The sequence below is a fragment of the Hoplias malabaricus genome, chromosome X1 (assembly GCF_029633855.1).
Source record: "Hoplias malabaricus isolate fHopMal1 chromosome X1, fHopMal1.hap1, whole genome shotgun sequence".
In the NCBI taxonomy this organism is placed as follows: Eukaryota; Metazoa; Chordata; class Actinopteri; order Characiformes; family Erythrinidae; genus Hoplias; species Hoplias malabaricus.
Window position 1 is genome coordinate 14,731,067 of NC_089818.1, and position 18,519 is coordinate 14,749,585.

At 41.6% G+C, this 18,519-nt stretch overlaps 1 protein-coding gene across 3 annotated transcripts in view; it reads right to left on the bottom strand.

Moving 5' to 3' along the window:
* The window catches only part of LOC136676078 (collagen alpha-4(IV) chain-like), a 23,880-nt gene continuing 5,361 nt past the window's right edge, over positions 1-18,519 (bottom strand). For all 3 annotated transcript variants that reach the window (XM_066652928.1, XM_066652929.1, XM_066652930.1), the window contains 44 exons: positions 17,521-17,655; positions 16,554-16,598; positions 15,673-15,789; positions 15,459-15,521; positions 15,172-15,207; positions 14,911-14,973; positions 14,751-14,786; positions 14,362-14,403; positions 13,449-13,529; positions 13,316-13,360; positions 13,153-13,215; positions 12,844-12,888; positions 12,627-12,680; positions 12,163-12,214; positions 11,958-12,062; positions 11,600-11,755; positions 10,830-10,844; positions 10,510-10,596; positions 10,278-10,432; positions 9,832-9,904; positions 9,643-9,749; positions 9,364-9,547; positions 9,150-9,218; positions 8,959-9,066; positions 8,653-8,871; positions 8,401-8,559; positions 8,153-8,320; positions 7,838-7,981; positions 7,447-7,548; positions 6,686-6,867; positions 6,354-6,417; positions 5,992-6,066; positions 4,960-5,067; positions 4,779-4,883; positions 4,617-4,688; positions 4,335-4,463; positions 3,270-3,377; positions 3,034-3,189; positions 2,850-2,957; positions 2,632-2,766; positions 2,428-2,544; positions 2,147-2,335; positions 608-891; positions 1-453 (listed from right to left, as the gene is read on the bottom strand). In XM_066652928.1, coding sequence (XP_066509025.1) covers positions 193-453; positions 608-891; positions 2,147-2,335; positions 2,428-2,544; positions 2,632-2,766; positions 2,850-2,957; positions 3,034-3,189; positions 3,270-3,377; positions 4,335-4,463; positions 4,617-4,688; positions 4,779-4,883; positions 4,960-5,067; positions 5,992-6,066; positions 6,354-6,417; positions 6,686-6,867; positions 7,447-7,548; positions 7,838-7,981; positions 8,153-8,320; positions 8,401-8,559; positions 8,653-8,871; positions 8,959-9,066; positions 9,150-9,218; positions 9,364-9,547; positions 9,643-9,749; positions 9,832-9,904; positions 10,278-10,432; positions 10,510-10,596; positions 10,830-10,844; positions 11,600-11,755; positions 11,958-12,062; positions 12,163-12,214; positions 12,627-12,680; positions 12,844-12,888; positions 13,153-13,215; positions 13,316-13,360; positions 13,449-13,529; positions 14,362-14,403; positions 14,751-14,786; positions 14,911-14,973; positions 15,172-15,207; positions 15,459-15,521; positions 15,673-15,789; positions 16,554-16,598; positions 17,521-17,655 — 4,821 coding nt within the window. In that variant the 3' untranslated portion in view covers positions 1-192. The remainder of the gene's footprint in view (positions 454-607; positions 892-2,146; positions 2,336-2,427; positions 2,545-2,631; positions 2,767-2,849; positions 2,958-3,033; positions 3,190-3,269; positions 3,378-4,334; positions 4,464-4,616; positions 4,689-4,778; positions 4,884-4,959; positions 5,068-5,991; positions 6,067-6,353; positions 6,418-6,685; positions 6,868-7,446; positions 7,549-7,837; positions 7,982-8,152; positions 8,321-8,400; positions 8,560-8,652; positions 8,872-8,958; positions 9,067-9,149; positions 9,219-9,363; positions 9,548-9,642; positions 9,750-9,831; positions 9,905-10,277; positions 10,433-10,509; positions 10,597-10,829; positions 10,845-11,599; positions 11,756-11,957; positions 12,063-12,162; positions 12,215-12,626; positions 12,681-12,843; positions 12,889-13,152; positions 13,216-13,315; positions 13,361-13,448; positions 13,530-14,361; positions 14,404-14,750; positions 14,787-14,910; positions 14,974-15,171; positions 15,208-15,458; positions 15,522-15,672; positions 15,790-16,553; positions 16,599-17,520; positions 17,656-18,519) is intronic.

Consider the following 18,519-nt stretch of genomic DNA (forward strand, 5'->3'; position numbering starts at 1 on the left):
AAAATGTTCTGATATTCACCAAGTCACTATTTTAACTTCTCAACTACTATATGCTGTGAATGAGGTAAAATAATCAGTGTAAAAAATGTAATTTAAAGTTATGCATATTAAGCCTGACATATTTATGGAAACTGTAGAAACTGTAGAAGCCCGAGTATGAATTTTATGAATTGTCCTGTGCCCTGCAGCTGGTCACCTTTTGATACAGACGTGGCAGCGGCTGGTGTGGTCCCGCTGCTGGTCAGCAGCCTTGAGCGTCTGAGTCTGTGGAGCTTTAGCAAACTCCCCCTCGCGGCTTACCCGACTCAGCCAGAAGCTGTAAATGTTGGCGAAGTAGTGGCATGTCCCTCGTGGACCCTGGCACTCCACAAAGGGCTGTGTCCTGAAGTCCTTAAGACAGCTTCCAGAAGAGGTCAGAGACTGACCACCTCCTTCATCACCTGAGCCAGTGTGCTGTGAGAAGAGTCAGAAATAACCACATTAATAGTCACACTTCAATAACCACATTTATTTACAATTAAGTAGAATAACAAAGACATGAAAAAGATTATTTAGGCCTCATTAACAGCAAAATAAATACAAACTCCCCCGAAGCAGGAACCCTCACCATGAGGAATGAGTATCCAATCCATAGACTGCTCCAGCCAAGTGGACAGCTGGGGATGTTGGAGTCTTGGCTGTGGATAGCCACTGCAGCAGAGAACGTCTCGCACACAACACAGCGGCTGATGTACGGCAGGATCTCTGCTCCAGACACAGGCATCATGGGCACTGGCCGGTTAGTGGTCAGCCAGTAGGACTTATCATTACGACTGGCATAGCGACAGGCAGCAGAGTTACAGTAAGAGAAGGGCATAGTGCTGAACATACGCAGACATGAGCCAGCCTGGCCTGAGAGAGAGAGAGAGAGAGAAAAGTGTCAGGAGTCAGAAGAAAGCACACAATAGACTTTAATTCAAACAGAAAGTATATCTTACTAGTTCTTATCAATTACAAACAAATCAAATAAAAAGTAACCCATAAACAGGTCCTGCATTCCAGTTCTGGTTTTAACTTGCCCTTGCCCACTTCCCTTGCCATGCACCCATCTTAAGGGCTGTTCCATTTATGTATGAACTAAAGTGAACTACGTTAAATGAGCCCTCGGAGGGCAAAGGTCAACACTGATGACAGTAGTAGTTTAGAAGTAGAAGTTACCCAAATTGTGCTGAGATGGGATGACACTACCTTTGCGATGGTGGAAACAATATTGAACATTCATTCATTCATTCGTTGTCTGTAACTGCTTATCCAGTTCCGGGGTTGCGGTGGGTCTGGAGCCTACCCGGAATCATTGGGCTCAAGGCAGGAACACCCTGGAGGGGGCACGAGTCCTTCACAGGGGAACACACATTCACTCACACACTCACACCTATGGACACTTTTGAGTCACCAATCCCCCTACCAATGTGCGTTTTTGGACTGCGGGAGGAAACAGGAGCACCCGGAGGAAACCCACGCGGACACAGGGAGAACACGCCAAACTCCTCACAGACAGTCACCTGGAGCGGGACTCGAACCCACAACCTCCAGGTCCCTGGAACTGTGCAACTACGAGACTACCTGCTAAGCCACTGTGCCATGCATAAATTGAATACACAATTACAAAAATATTTTTTTGTTTAAAAATACTCACTCAGTGTCCAGTTCCTGTAATTTTTTTTGCAATTCTTTTTCTGTGATGTGACAGTGTAGAGAGTCCACAGCAAACCAAAGAAATCAGTTCAGTGGGAAACGTGTGTTGCGGAGAGCGAGTGTGTTCTGATTGAAAAACCCGCTCCTCGTTGTCCCCCTCCTCCCCTGGCTACTTGTGTGAAGTAGGTGCTATGCACTTCTGAGAGGTAAGTGGAAGTGTGCTAGGGCAAGTGAAATTCGGATTTGAAACACAGCTAGGGTTAACTGTAAGGGGATACTCTACTGGAAAGTCTGGAAAACCAATGAAAACATATTTAATTAAAAAGATTTCAATATTGAATAAAAAAATGTATATTTATAAAAATACAAATGATTTGTAAAAAACTAGTGGATGTACACTAGTCGCTTGGTCTATGCAACTCTTAATATGCAATAACAATAAAACAGACCTAAACCCCAAACTGAAATTTACCCAGGTCTTGTGTGTATGCTCTCTCCTGGCCCTCCAAATACAGAAGACTGTATCCGCTCCAGAGCAGATGCATTCCTGCTGGACACTTCGGTACAGTCTCAGACTGGCTGTGGATCACCAGGAGAAACCCAACATTCACTGACCTTCCAGAACCTGGGAAACCAGCCTCACCCTTTGGGCCTGGGGAACCTGGAAAAAAGTATACACATTTTTAAATTTATATAAAAAGTTATACATCTTATTTAAATGTTTTTCTGGTATGGTGTATTTTTGTTCTATACCTTGTGGTCCAACGAAACCTTGTGCTCCATGATCACCCGAGTCTCCATCCGGACCTTTAGGTCCCACTTTCCCTGGCTGACCAGGTGGCCCACGATTACCCATCATACCCTTTGATCCTAAAGACAAAATGCAGTTTTACACACACATTCAACAGAAAAGACAATAACCTGAGCTGGAAAAAGTTCAAATCCAGTGGACCTTACCCATAGGTCCTGGATTTCCTGGAGTTCCAGGTGGTCCAGGGAATCCTGGTGTTCCAGGTGGCCCTGGCATTCCCGGAGATCCTTTTGTGTGAGGAGGAGAAGCTGGGATAATTATGCCAGGGTCACCTTGGGGACCTAGAAGTCATAGCGAAAACAGAAAGTAAAGCGACAACACTTCTAGATTGCTATTAAGTATTAATTCTCTTCTGAAACCTCACCTTCACGCCCTGTTATCCCTTTATCACCTTTGAACCCTGGTAGCCCAGCTAAGCCTTGACGACCTGCAGGTCCCTGTGGTCCCATTACACCAGGGAATCCTCGTTGCCCTGCAAGAAGTGTTGAGGTTCAAGTGCAAACACTTTGATCCCATTAAAATGCACCAAGAATAAAGCTTGATTTTACCTTTCAAACCTGGCAGTCCATTGTACCCAGGTGGACCTGGGAGTCCTGGTCTACCTCTTAAGCCCTTTGGTCCTGTAGGCCCAGGTGGTCCCATATCCCCGTGGTCTCCTGGGTGAGGAAAAAGAGATCCTGGAAATCCAATTTCTCCTGGGGGACCTAAGAAAAGTGAAGAGCAAAAAGAAAACAATTGAAGTTACTACTATGTTTGTGCAATACATAAACAACCATTCACAAACCTGGAAGTCCATTAGGTCCAGCTGGGCCTGGGTCCCCACTGAGTCCTGGAATAGGGGTCTCACAATTTCTGCCGGGAGCTCCAGGAGGTCCGTCGACCCCCGGGGGACCTGCAGAAAAGTCGACAGCATTATCATATACATAAATTTTACAGAATCAAAACAAACACGTGCAGTCATCTTTCATTCTAGTTCTTTTATATTTTATATTTTAGAAAAAAATATTTCCACGTCTCAAAGTAAATCTTAATTTCATACCCTGAGTTGATCTTACAGGAGACATTTTACTAATAATGTACTTGTTCAGTGTATGCGCACATTAATGTGGGGATCTGGTGCCCACCAACCCACACACTGTGAAACAAAACCACCCAGTAATTTTTCTGTGGGCTGCCTAAGCCTGAAAACATGGGATAAAATGAGCTGTTCTGATTCTGCTCTGCTTCTGACGTCAAATGCAGAGACTTTAGAATTGCCCCGCCCCCTTATCTCAATCATAGCGCTGGACTCGCATTTATGTGAGAGTGCAAAGACAAGGTTAAATGCAACAAAACAGACACAATGAGTGTGGAGAAATAAGAGCACTGAGTAAAAAGTGAGAAAATGAGAATGGAGAAGAATGAGAACCGATCGAAAAATCCAGAGCTAATGCTCCTCGCTCCTCTTTGCTTTGCGCTCAGGTCGGGGTGAACAGCGAGTGGCTCATTTTAAAGGGCAGGTGCTGAAACCGGTCATTCTGACACTGCTGTGGTGTTTGATCCTTGGGGTATTTTGGGGACTTTGACCAAAGCATGTAAGAAATGTTTAATTAAGACTCCATAACTGTATTCACTTGTGGAGAAGAGGGATAATATCTTTTTCAAAGCATCATTTTTAGATACACACTTGTCTACGGGACGAAGGACGTTGATATTCAACAACTAGTGTAGTGTTTTTGCTCAAGGTTTTCATTTTGCTAATGAGGCTAAAAACAGATACTTGTTGACACAAGGAGGGATCAACTGTTCCAAACATTCCAGAAATATTGTTGTCCTAAATCCTTAAAAAATAAGAAAATATAATTGAGACCTGTGTGTCCGGGCTGACCCGGCAGACCCTTCACTCCTGCATGAGAGATTCCCTGATTTCCTGGAAAACCTGGTGGGCCTTTGTCTCCAGGATCACCTCGTATCCCAGTAGGACCTGCCACATCTGACCCTATGGTTGAAATATGAAATAGGAAATAGGATGATGGTAACATTGGTCAGAATGTAATCATTTTCACAGCTCTCAAAGTCCAGGTGCAATGTTAACCTCAGGATCAAGCTTCAGGGGTTAGATTTCAGTCTCCCCATTTGTTCATCTTCTCACCTCTATAGCCTTTTTCTCCTTTAGGACCTGGGAGACCATGCAGACCCTCGAGGCCTGGAGTTCCTGGATTTCCTGGAAAAAGGAAAAATCCAAAGCAACAATAGAATACTTCCAACACATCCCAGCTAAAACCCCTGTGGTTAATATTTCTCTGTTGCATACCTTTCAGACCTGGCAGCCCCGGATAACCTTTAGGTCCTGGTGGTCCTGGAGGTCCGGTAGAACCGGGAGGGCCTAATCGTGAAAAACCTGGAGGACCCATATTTCCTATTGGTGCACAGAAACACCCATCATTAGGTTGATTTTTCAGGGTTAATGTATTCATAAAAATAGAAGAGCTCACCTTGAGGACCAGGCAGACCAGGTATTCCCAAAGGACCAGGAGAACCAGGCAACCCTTTTGGCCCTTGAGCTCCTTCATCTCCTGGGTCTCCTGGGGGTCCAATCTGAGCTGTGCGGGGAGGACAATCACACACAAAATATCACTTAAATACACATAGTTTTCCTTTTACCTTCTGACTTTACCTGTTGAGTTTGGACTCTAAAGGTTGCTTTTTTTTTAGATTGTTTAACAGTTTGAATTTGTGATAATAAATTATGCTAAAATAATGAAAAAATTCAAATGAATTTAACAAATTAATCAATAAATAAGGTGGCATTGAGTACAACTGTGTAGCCTTGTAGGCTTCTGCTTTTGTGGTAAATCCCATTGAAATGAATGGTTACAACTTGAACAATTACTGTATATTTTTCATATTATTACTAGCATAAGCATTAGCATTAGTAGCTGTAGTAGTAGATCTAGTCGTAACAAGCAGACGTAAGCAATAGGCAAAAATTTGCAGCTGTTATAACATTAATAGTAGTTGTTATTATTACCAGTGGTAGTAGTAGATCTGGTGTCAGTTTGTAAATACGCACTGGCAAATTTGAGCCTCAGGTATTTATATATATACTTTAAGTCATATGCAAAAATGTTATGAAACATTAAAATGTCCTGTTAGTAATAAATGTCAATGTGAAACTTTTTTGTGAATTTTATTATTTAAATATAACACAATGCCCATAATCTTTAACTAATAAATATTTCCCTGAACATGATCAAATCTGGAAAAAAATAGAGAATAAAGCAAATTCACATTGAAATTTGAAAAGAACTGGACGTCACATTTTTGCGTACATCTGTAAATATATAAACCGGCAAGCAAAAGTACGTTTGCCTAGGTTTCTTTCTTTGCATTTTTTTAAGACTCACCCTCACATTCTAAAAAAAAAGATATACATAAAGAGGATAAACATAAAATCTCCATGTACATAAACACACACATAAATCCAAAATAAATTCATCTGTTTAATTATGTTAAATAAGTCTGACCTGATGGTCCACTTTCACCCTTATAACCCTTTGGTCCTTGTGGGCCTGGAAATCCCACAGAGTCTCCTGCGTCTCCTGCAAAAGACGTTTTGTAAGATTGCTGAAGTAATCTATCACCTACTACAGCACAGATGAGGAATGTAGGAAATGTAGAAATGTAAATATATACATCAGAGGCTTTATATAGTAACATATGACATTGCTGCTTTTAGTTCTGCTGCTCTAAGAAGTAGAGAACTGTAGCATCAAACATTTTGTACTTCTTCAGACCCCTGCATAGAGTGATTTTCTTGGAATTTGTTCTTGGACAAGATTGTTTACTTTTCTTCATGCCACACAGTATGAAGATGTCAGTCTTATACCTTTCATGCCTGGTATCCCTGGGTTGCCTGGTGCACCATAAAGTCCAGGAAGACCTGGATCACCCTTTAAAAGAAAAAAAAAACATATGCATGAATGGACAGCATAGTGGATTGCACCACTTCCCTCTGTTTGACAGATTAGGGTGTGATTCCCAACTTGATAAAGAAACAAATGGCTATACCAGTAAGAGTCCTTAGGCTAGACTCCTAATGGTACATTTGACTACCACTTTACCATGCCTAAATTTATAAGTCACTCTAGAGGGCCATCATTATATCAACTACTGTTACAATACACAGCTTCTAATCATTTGAACCAGAGCAGCATCAACCTGATCTCCAAAGGGTCCTGGGAATCCTAACACTCCGGGATATCCTTTGGGTCCACTTGGTCCTGGCGGTCCTGGAGGACCACTTCTTCCGGGTATGCCAGGGAAGCCTTTCTGAAATACGGGTCCACCATTCAGTCCATCCAGGCCATGTTTACCAGGTGAGCCCGGTAACCCTTTAGATCCTGATTGAAGGGATTTTGAGATGGAAGATAATTACATCCATATTTTTTGTAGTAAAGGTCTTGAGGAACTTCGTATTTGATACTGAGACATTACAGTGAGGATGCAGTCACAGGTGCATTCGTTAGGTCAGGGAGTAGAATGGTATGTTCCGGATCACAAATACCAACTCTTCCCATAGGTTTTTCATTCATTCATTCATTCATTGTCTGTAACTGTTTATCCATTTTAGGGATGCAGTTGGTCCTGTGCTCCCCGGAAACTGGGGGCAAGGCAGGAATACACCCTGGAGGCTTATACTTTGCAGGGCGACACACATTTACTCACTCACTCACAGCTAGGGACACTTTTGAGTAGCCAGTCCACCTACCAATGAGTTTTTTGGACCGTTGCGTAAACCGGAGTACACAGAGTAAACCCACTCAGACACAGGGAGAACACAGCAAACGCCTCACAGTCAGTCACCCGGAGCCTGGAGCTGTGTGACAGTGACACTACCTGCTGCACCACCATGCTGCCCTCAGATATTTGATGATATACATTACTGAGTTTGAAAAAGTACTTCTGTAAGACCCAATTACCTCTAGGTCCTGGGAATCCTGGCAATCCGTTGGGCCCAGGTAAACCTTTCATGCCTTTTATAAGGTTCAAGGGACCTGGTAATCCTGGTTGTCCTTTCATACCTGCGCAAGTCAACCACAGCATGTCAAGGCACTTTCAAGGTGTATTGCTCCAGGTCAATGGCACATGTAATAAGCTGTCAATTAATGCACTACAACAAGATATGTATTTATGCTTACTGGCCAGTTTATCAGAAACGTACGCGTATATATGCATAAATGTTTGCAGTATTAGCATCCCTCTACTTTTTGTTTTCTGTCACAATATAAATTATACATCAGGGATATTTTTTCTTGCTGCATACATTTTTTTTAGAACATAGATCAAGATAAAAAGTATTAAAATTAGTACCTTTAAATCCTTTGCTGCCAACCTCCCCTTTCACTCCTACATGCCCCTCATCACCTCTCACTCCTTGTCTACCCGGAGGGCCGCGTAAACCAGGGAATCCAGGAAGTCCTTTGGCTCCAGGTATTCCAGGTCGTCCTCTGATTCCTTCAGCATAGGACCATTTTAGCACGCAACATTTTCAAAAGTAGGCTTGATCGTTAAGTATTCTGTCACATTCGTGTATGAGAAATTCTCTGTTGGTCTCTGATGGACTTCTCCATGTTCCAAAATTAGTAGGATTTTTGAAAACCATGGCCAGATTAAGTGAATTCTTACCTCGCAGTCCCGAAAACCCAGTCAGCCCTGGATCTCCGGGTGCCCCTTTCAAGCCATAAGGTCCAGGAGGACCAGGAAGGCCAGGCTGACCTGGCGGACCTGAAGGTCCCTTCAGACCATGACCAGGAAAACCAGCCAGCCCCTTTTCTCCTTTGATGCCATCGAGTCCTTGAAGGAAGGACAGTATCCTATGAGAGGTGCAAAAGGAATATGTACAAACAGTAAGTTCAGAGTTCTCATAGGCTTACCTGGCTGCCCAGGTAGACCTGGATGTCCTGGGAGACCGGGGGAGCCTTGTCCACCGATACAAAACTCATAGCTTGACCCTGGTGGCCCAGGTGGACCTGGGTCTCCAACATCCCCTCGTTGCCCACTACATCCTTCAGGTCCACGATTACCATTTTCCCCTGAAGAAAATAGACTTGGACATTACCATTTATGCAACTTACTACAAATAATTACTGAGTAATAAAGAGATGGGGAAACATCACAACACCTACCATTTTTTCCATCAGGGCCTTTCTGACCCTTATGGCCCTTTGGACCAGGGTTCCCGGGGAATCCGTTTTGTCCATGAGGGCCTTGTCGGCCTTGGCCAGAATCTCCTGGAGGCCCTTTTAACCCTGGAGCTCCTCTTGGTCCCTGTGGTCCTGCAGCCCCTTTATAGCTTGGTCCAGGAGGACCTGGATCCCCTTGATCACCCAGTATTCCTGGAAAACCTATAAGGGTACAAATAAAATCAGTAACCAATAAATAAACCTAAATACACACACACACACACACACACACATATGATTTAAAATTACCAGGAGGTCCTTGCCCTGAAGTAGTTCCATCATCTCCTCGTTCACCTTTTGTCCCAGGTACTCCAGGAGGGCCTTTATACCCAGGAGGTCCCAGTGGCCCTGGGGGTCCTAGTAAGTCAAGAGAATGACTAGTCTTTTCACCACCAATCCAATGAATGAAAACAGCAAATTCCGATCATAAAAAAGCTAACCTGGGTCACCAATGTCACCTGGGAGGCCTGGTAGGCTTGGACTGCCTGGAATACATGGACGTGACTCCCCTGAAATACACATTTTTAAGAGAGGGAGATTGTTAGCCGCCCTGCTGTCCATTCCACTGAATTCCACTAAGTGTATTTCATGTGTTGCTTAAGATTAAGTGCAAATGAGAGTATATCTTTATATCTGAAGTGTGTGTAAATGTACCTGGAGGACCATTAATCCCAGGATGTCCAGGTGGACCTTCAGGACCCTGATCTCCTGGTGGCCCTTTTGATCCCTTCTGCCCTTGAACACCAATGCCAGGAGGACCTGGCAAACCTGGGGGTCCTTTAACACCTGGAGCTCCAGGGTATCCCTTGTATCCTTTGAGACCTATGTAACCATCTCCCTGTCAAACAGATGAATTGGCTACTGTATGCAGTAGGTGTTTCTGATTAAATGTGTAATAAATGTAGGTATAAGGTAGGATTATCATGGACTTACAGGTGGTCCTGGATCTCCCACCATACCGGGCTCTCCTGGATAGCCTGGCTCTCCATTAAAACCTGGGGGACCTCCAAGCCCAGGATCGCCCTGATCTCCTTTAATACCTTTTTTTAAAGGTAGAGTCATATTTAAATAGAAAACCGAATATAAACAATTAAAACCAAATATGATCTAAGCAAATCTTACCTGTTGTACTTGAATAATAAGGGTCTCCTTTCTGACCCTTGAAACCCTTTGGACCAGGTGGACCTGTTTCTCCCTAGACATAGATGGTTTCATAATTAGAAGGCATACTGTACCACAGATCTGATAATGTGATTTTATTAGTGGAAATGTTTATTTCAGATTGTGACATGCGATCACTCACTCACATTTAGCAGGCAAAAAAATTCTCCACAAAAAGACGCAATTTATAAATGCACTGTGAATCTTTGAAAAATGTTTTGAAAAATTTTTGGTGGAAAAACTACTAAAATTAAACACATATTTGAAACATTTAACCACATTTTAACTTTGCCAACATACTTTACAAATGCGCTAACGTTTTTATGAATGTGTTTTTGGCTGGAGACTCCTTGAATATACAATTTAATTATAAGTCTTTAAAAGAACAACTTTGCAGGTTCACTTACAGAAGTGCCCACTGGGCCTGGATCTCCTCCGGGTCCTGGTTCACCTTTCTGTCCCGAAGCCCCAGGAAAGCCATTATATCCAGGTGGTCCAGGTGGGCCGGCAGGTCCAGGCTGAGGTATCCCATCAGATTTGCAGTAATTATCTCCAGGACATCCTAAAAAATGGGATTTAAATAAAGCACTCTCTAAGACGAGCTTTCTTCTTCAAAATTAATCATGTACAAATACGCACCTTTTTGCCCTGGATAACCTTTAACTCCGGGGAACCCTCTATCACCTTTATCTCCAGGCTGTCCTTCAGGACCAGGGAGGCAGGTGCCTTCAGGAACACAAAGCAATGGAAACATATATATATATAATTCATTCATATATTGATATTGACATTGAAATAAATATATATATTTTTTATGTGGAAAAGTTGTACACTATCAGTTGAAGTCAATTCCCTACATTAATTTAATGTAAGCTAATGTAGTAATGTTTTAGCTTGGCCACTAGTAAATATAAAGATATTGAAATAGTAGAAAATGTAGTGTTTAAAATCATGCTCACCATGCCCACCTGAGGCTTTCATGGAACACAGTAAAAAAATGGAGAAAGATGTTAGTGAGTAAACCCAAAAGCTGTGAAAAATAATCTTAAAGATATTTACATTTCAGAATGTGTGAGTGTGTGAGTGAATGTATGAGTGTGTGTGTGTTGCCCTGCTAAGGACTGGTGTATTCCCGCCTTGCGCCCAATGATTCCATGTAGGCTCTGGACCCACCGTGACCCTGAACTGGATAAGCGCTTACAGATAATGAATGGGTGGATGGATATTTATGTTTCAGAGTCATTAAATGATAGAAATGTGTTGATAATACAATTAAAAAATTACATCTGCCTACCTGCACACACAGCAATCACACATGTAATAGTCATAACATAAATACTCATAACTTATGTCAAACAGCAGCTGGACTTTTTAAATTAAGTAATAATTGAAAAAGTATGCCAGTTTTGTTCAGACTGTAGATTTGGGCAAAAATAGTGTAAAATAAACAAACAAACAACAACAAAAACTATAACTTGAGTGTGGGTGTATGCATGTCATAAGCTCCACCCAAATTTAACATACTATCTTCTGATAGGCTGCACACAAGTACCTGGTACTGATGACTGACTGTGGTTTCCATGGAAAATGTAAAATGGAAAAGTTAAAAATGATCTGGGAGAGACTCAAAGGTGCTGTGGGCCACAAAGCTAAAGGGTCTGAGGGTCGTAGGTTTGATCCTCTCCTCATGTCACTGTCACATTTAAAATAAATACTAACTATTTCTTACTTGATGAACCAGGTGGGCCTCTGACTCCTTTGATTCCAGGGGGTCCGGGTACGCCTGAAGGTCCTGGTTCTGGTTCAATATCATTTAACAAACCTGGGTCTCCTTTGAACCCTTTAGGTCCATCAGGACCTGGTAGCCCAGGAGGTCCAGGTAAACCTGTACAGTGAACATCACAACAACGTTCATGAACCTGGGGTGTTATTTCATAAAAAAAATAATCAACAATGTGCGGTTGCAATATTGGTCATAATTAGATATTTTGAACACATTTGGAATTAGAGCCAAACCATCATTTTTTAAGGTGGTCTGAGTAGTGTTAAGGGATGGGGGAATACCGGTGGTGGATGGTGATATTAACCTGGGGAATCTGGTCCTTGATGTCCAGGTTGTCCTGGTTCTCCCATTATTCCAAAATCTCCTCGGGGTCCCTGGGGTCCACGAGGCCCTGGCTCTCCTGGGTAACCTGAAATTACTTAGACAGTTAACAAGCACAGTTCTTTGAAGTGGTCTAAACTGTGTTTTAGAATGATATTGTAAAGGTTTTGTGTGTTAAGGCTTCTCACCTGATTGACCATTACTCGGAAGACCTTTCAAACCCATCTCTCCTCTAATCCCCTGAAGAATACAGGAAAAACATATCCTAATCCTACTTCCATAATGTAAACAGTCTTTTAGTACTATTTAGCATCACTGTTGAAATCCTAGTATCCACAAAACTGTAAATTAAACAGAACATAATGTAATATCATTTTTCATGCAGCTTCATCCTGATCAGGGTCACTATGGGTCTACAACCTACACAGCATCACACTTCAAATTCTAGACAGGGCACTGGTAACCAGAGGTGAAGATTGGACCTAGGACCCTAAAATCCTGGAGCTGGGTGGTAGATTTGGCTCATTTGATTAATTCGTTTGTAATGCTATTTTCAAATAACATAAATAAATGCAAAATATCAGAAATGAAAATTGCTTAGACATCAAGATATATAAGTATATATTAGCTCCCCATCACTGGGGTAACTCACCTTTGGACCTGAATGACCACGGGGACCAGGAACACCAGGGTCTCCATAAGGTCCCTGAGAAATCAGCACATGGTTTCAGCATTTAAAGTAGTTTTTCTGGTAATAATTCTCATACTTGGAAAAACTAGTGCTACTGTGTGATGTTATAGATGATTTCTGAATAACTGAGTAATAGACTGAGTAACTCCACCATAATAAAAGTTCAATCATTTCTCACCTGGGAGCCTTTAGGTCCTGTCAAGCCATCAATCCCTGGGAGACCCTGGAGAGAAGAAGAGAGCATAAGGTGTAATCATTGTGGATAATGACATTATATAAGCCTGACATTACAAAAAACCTGTATAATCTCCAGAGCACAATATGAATGTAAAGGGGTGCTCTGGAGCAGCTAAACATGACTCTAAAGTTTCCATGCTCAATGCCAAATGTGGGCCAGTTGGCTGTAAAGCATGCCATTACAACTCTTCAATGTCAGATTCTTCTTCACTGAAACATCAATGCAAAACCATAAAGATGATTTTCTCACGCGAGGGCCAGCAAATCCCAAAATTCCTTTCTCTCCTTTTACACCAGGGGCTACTGCAGATCCCTGAAGATAATAAAAGGATGGGGGTTGATAATATTGTCACTCTTTCTCTCTCTCTCTCTCTCACTCACAAACACACACACACACACACACACACACTCACATCTGGTCCATCCGTGCCGCAGGCTCCTTTATCCCCTTTATTTCCCTGGAGGGGAGTAAAAATCATCAAATGAAGCTTTGATCATTATCTGAAAATGTCCTTATTGAACTAATGATGTCAGCACCCTCTTTACCTTCTCTCCTTTACTGAAGTGGTCCACAGGGGGCAGCACTAGCTCAAATGGTCCAGGTGGTCCCTGCATTCCTGGTTCACCCTGAAAAAGAAAACATGGCCATGGCCATTATGATGACTAAATACACAGGTAAGAAAGAAATAAATTTGCAATATAAATACTGTATGTTAATGTATTGTAATCCAGGTTCTTTGCATTTTTTTAAATTGTTGTGCACATGAATTCATTAATTTGTACTAATGTATGTGAATGATTTGTCTTAAAACATAGGAGAACATTCAGAAAAATAGTCCTTATTTATTAACATTTTTATTAAAATAGTTTTAAAAAATATCACTGATTTATCATGACTAAGGCTGCCATTCTGAGAAATCAGTGAAATTCCCCTTCAGTCATAAACCAAGTTGCAAAGCTTTATCAAAACAGAGGCTGAGAAACACTGAACTAAACATAGCCCTGTCCCAATGTCACTGTACGAGATTCCTGAGCGCCTCCTGGTGGAGGAATCATTACTACGTCTATTGTAAAGTGCTGTACACATCACCAAGCTCCTGGCTCCTAGTGCCATCTAGTGTTCACAGCCTGTCGAAACAGGCATGGATTGACATGAATAAAGAGGTTAGTTCAAAGGCCAGTATTTTCAGTATTCTAGTTAATTTGCACTTATTTTCAAATGGTGGAGAACAGGCAATCAAAAGGGCCTGACACACACTTGGAGAAGAGCACTAACTGCCGTTTTCCTAATGTTGAAATCTCCTAATGACAGGATGAATGCATTTGAGACAGCACTGGTTTTACACAGGAAGCTGAGGTTTTGTTGTGATCGCCATCACTGCCATTTTGGCCTCATCTTTTCTATAAAACTAATGCAATGTTTTAATTTCTTAGACAACTCTAAGGAGTGATTCCTCACCTCGTCCCCCTTCAGTCCTGGGAGTGACCTGCCACCATCACCCTGAAATCAAACGCATCTTAGAAGTTAGCATAAGATAATTATATTTATTTATTCATTTATTTTAAACAGTGCCATATGCTGTACAGTTGTGTGTAAATATCTGGTGAAATTCCATGTACTGATGATGATTTGTGAATATCAAATTGAATGAAACAATATAAAAATAGCCCAAATTCACTTTGAAAATCATGTTCCATTAACATCCACTCAAACACCATTATATGGTGTGGTTTAATCTTCCTCTGTAAAGTTACCATGATGGACAAGTCTATAACAAAACAGTTCAGAGGGTAAGTGTGTAAATGTACGCAAGTGTGTGCATGTGTGTTTCTCATATGGCCACTTACTGGTGGACCCTGTGGCCCTGGAAGACCAGGAGGACCCTGTTGTAACAAAAAAAATGACATATACAAATAATAATTCACAGGTAACAATAACAAGTAACCTGCAGCTACAAAGGTGTAAGAATATATAGAAAATAAGGAGGGTGAAAGAATGTTGTCTCACATAAATCCCCTGGGGGCCCGGAAAACCTCTGTCCCCGGGGAAGCCATCAATACCAGGCAGCCCCTAAAAATAGATCGACCAAAAATATCGTATAATAATTCAGTTTGCAACACCATTACAATGTGACAGAATACAAACTACGTAACAATCCATCAAGCCTATAAAAACAACACAGCATTAATGGTGGAATATCTGAACATTTTTAAATGCATTTATGTGATAGATGATAGATAAATAAAGATAGATTTTACGCTTCCTTACAGGTGAACCAGGCAGTCCAGGTTCTCCAGGGCTTCCCTGTTATAAAGCAACAAATATACAAACATAAATGAGCATGTACACAACCATATGTATACATTTATACTACAGGAGTACTCCACCCAAATATGGGCAAAATGGGACAGAGAGAGAGAGAGAGAGAGAGAGAGAGAGAGAGAGAGAGAGAGAGTGACTGTGGATTTTGTTTATTCCTGTAAACAACATGCATAATCCACATATATGTACAGAACTCGAATAGTTTGTAAATAACATGATTAAATCCAACATACCGGAGATCCTCCACCAGACACAAGTGTTGGTTCCCCCTTAATTCCTTTAATCCCCTTCAACCCCTAAACAAGAGCAAATCATATTGATATAAACTACATATTTTATTATGTATATTTACATTAAAAACATAACCACAGTTCTGTGCAAATGTCACTACAGTTTATTTATTTAATCTCCACTCAAAGCAGCCATTTTCTGCAGTTCTTTACTTACTACAGCTCCAGATGTTGCCCTGTGTCCTTTGGGCCCAAGGGGACCAGGATCTCCACGGGTTCCATTACATCCGTCCAGGCCAGGTGGGCCAGGAAGACCCCCAGCACCAACATGTCCCTAAAATGCACACACTCCCATACATTTAGCTACAACTTAGCACAGTATTTTAGCTACTGATTGTTTCAAGAACAAAAAAGCCCACAGTTTGGAGTTGGAGTTCATACACTTTGCCCCATTACAGCATGAACATTCATTCATTCATTCATTCATTCATTCATTCATTATCTGTAACCTCTTATCCAGTTGAGGGGTGCGGTGTGTCCGGAGCCTACCTGGAATCATTGAGTGCAAGGCAGGAATACACCCTGGAGGGGGCGCCAGTCCTTCAGCATGAACATCTGAAGTGAATTTAATTAGTTACTGTATTAACTATGGTGGCACGGTGGTGCAGCAGGTAGGTGTCGCAGTCACACAGCTCCAGGGACCTGGAGGTTGTGGGTTCGATTCCCGCTCCGGGTGATTGTCTGTGAGGAGTTGCTGCGTTCTCCCTGTGTCCGCATGGGTTTCCTCCGGGTGCTCCGGTTTCCTCCCACAGTCCAAAAACACATTGTAGGTGGATTGGTGACTTAAAAGTGTGTGTGTGTGTGTGTGTGTGTGTGTGTGTGTGTGTGTGTGTTTGTGTTGCCCTGTGAAGGACTGGCGCCCCCTCCCTGGTGTGTTCCCACCTTGCGCCCAATGATTCCAGGTAGGTTCTGGACCCACCGCGACCCTGAACTGGATAAGCGGTTACAGATAATGAATGAATGAATGTATTAAACTGTATTAAACTGTTGCAGTGATGGTTTATAGATACAGTCAAATATAGAGCCATCTGTACTCACATCAATTCCATCTGTTCCCGAAAAACCTGGCACACCAGTCATACCCTTAAAGAAACACATTAGTAGGAGTTATTAATTACTGTTTAACAACCAAGAGGCAGAAATCCTGATAAAGGCCTTCACTTCATCTCAGCTTGATTACTGTAACTCCCTCCTTATAGGTATTCCCAATAAAACGATTTGTCAGCTTCAGTATGTTCAAAATTCTGCAGCCAGAATTCTGCCCTATGTTAAGAAATCTGCCCACATTACTCCTATAGTACACCACATGCAGTGGCTGCCTGTCTCACTGCGTAGAAACTTCTATTACTCACCTACAAATCTCTGCATGGTTTTACAACCACATATTTAACTGAACTCCTTCATCTGTATTCTGCTACCCACTCACTTAGGTCTCCCTACATTTAAATTGGGTTCAGTAGGTGATAGATCCTTTAGTGTTTTGGCCCCAAAATTGTGGAATAACTTGCCGCAGTCACTCTGTCTTTGTGCCTCACTTTCCTCTTTCAAATTCGAACTTTAAATCTTTTCTGTCAACATTTTAACTTTTCTTTCTTTCTTTGTCTTCATTGATATTATGTTTTTTTGTTTCCTAACTGTCCTTGACTTGAGAAAGCGCTATATTAATTAAAAATATTATTATAATAAAAATAATAATTATTATTAATGGTATAAAAATCCATTAAAACATTGATTAAAAACAGAAATAAATATCGATTTTCCAATTAACTCCCCAATCGAGATGAAAAAAATCACCATAGATTTGTATCTCAATACAGCAAGCATAAGGGGTTATATGTATAATACGCGTCACTAAAAAACTAATTTTAACATTGAAAAAGATCCACACGGGTTTACTGGTCAGGGACAATGTTTTGAAATGTTTGTCTGAGGTAAATGTTCCAATGCTACAGATGCAGTAGATTACATTTGCCTTTAAGGGTTAATGTTTGCAATTGAGTCTTACTCTGTCTCCTGGAAGCCCCTCTGGCCCATGCTCTCCTAAGACCCCTTGTACACCCTTCTCTCCGGGCGGTCCAGGGGGTCCGCGAGGTCCTGACACACCCTGAAAGCCCAGTTTACCTAAAGCTCCTGGAGCACCCTAAGGAAATCAGCAGAAATCAGGTTAAACGTAGTATTAATAGAATCAGAACAGGAAGAAATTATGCATTCAAATAATGTATGTAATTTAAAGAATTAAAATTGATTCATCTTCTGTAACAGTTTATCCAGTTCAGGGTTGCGATGGGTCCGGAGCCTGCCCGGAATCATTGGGTGCAAGGCAGGAATACACCCCAGAAGGGGCACCAGTCTTTCACAGAGCAACACACACACACATTCACTCACACCTACGGACACTTTTGAGTCGCCAATCCACCTACCAACATGTGTTTTTGGACTGTGGCAGGAGGAAACCCACACGGAGACAGGGAGAACACACTAAACTCCTCACAGACAGTCACCCGGAGTGGAATTGAACCCACAACCTCCAGGTCCCTGGAGCTGTGTGCCTGCGACACTACCTCCCTAAGAATTAATGTTTCAACATATTAATAAAATATAACAATAATAATAATAATATAGCTGCCTTATTGGTTAGGACTTCAGGAGCTGAACTGTAGGCCTTATACATTAAACAACAACAACAACAAAGAAATTACATTTTGAGAGGTAAAAGAGCACAAGTCCATTTAAAACTTCTAGATAACTCTCTAACTGTGGAAATGATCAGTTGTTAAAAATGGAAAGAGTGAAATTAACTGGGACTTTCCTGATAGAGTCACTGTAAAACAGGTATTGTCAAAATAACCTAATGTTCACCAGTGTTAGCTTGGCACTAATGAATGTAAGCAATCCCAAAGGGGTGCTAGCAGAAATATATTTGTCATAGAGGTGTTTTTTTCCCCTTTGCTTTGAAAGTCTATCTTCGATATTCTGTGTTTGTTAATGGATTTACCTAGAAAAC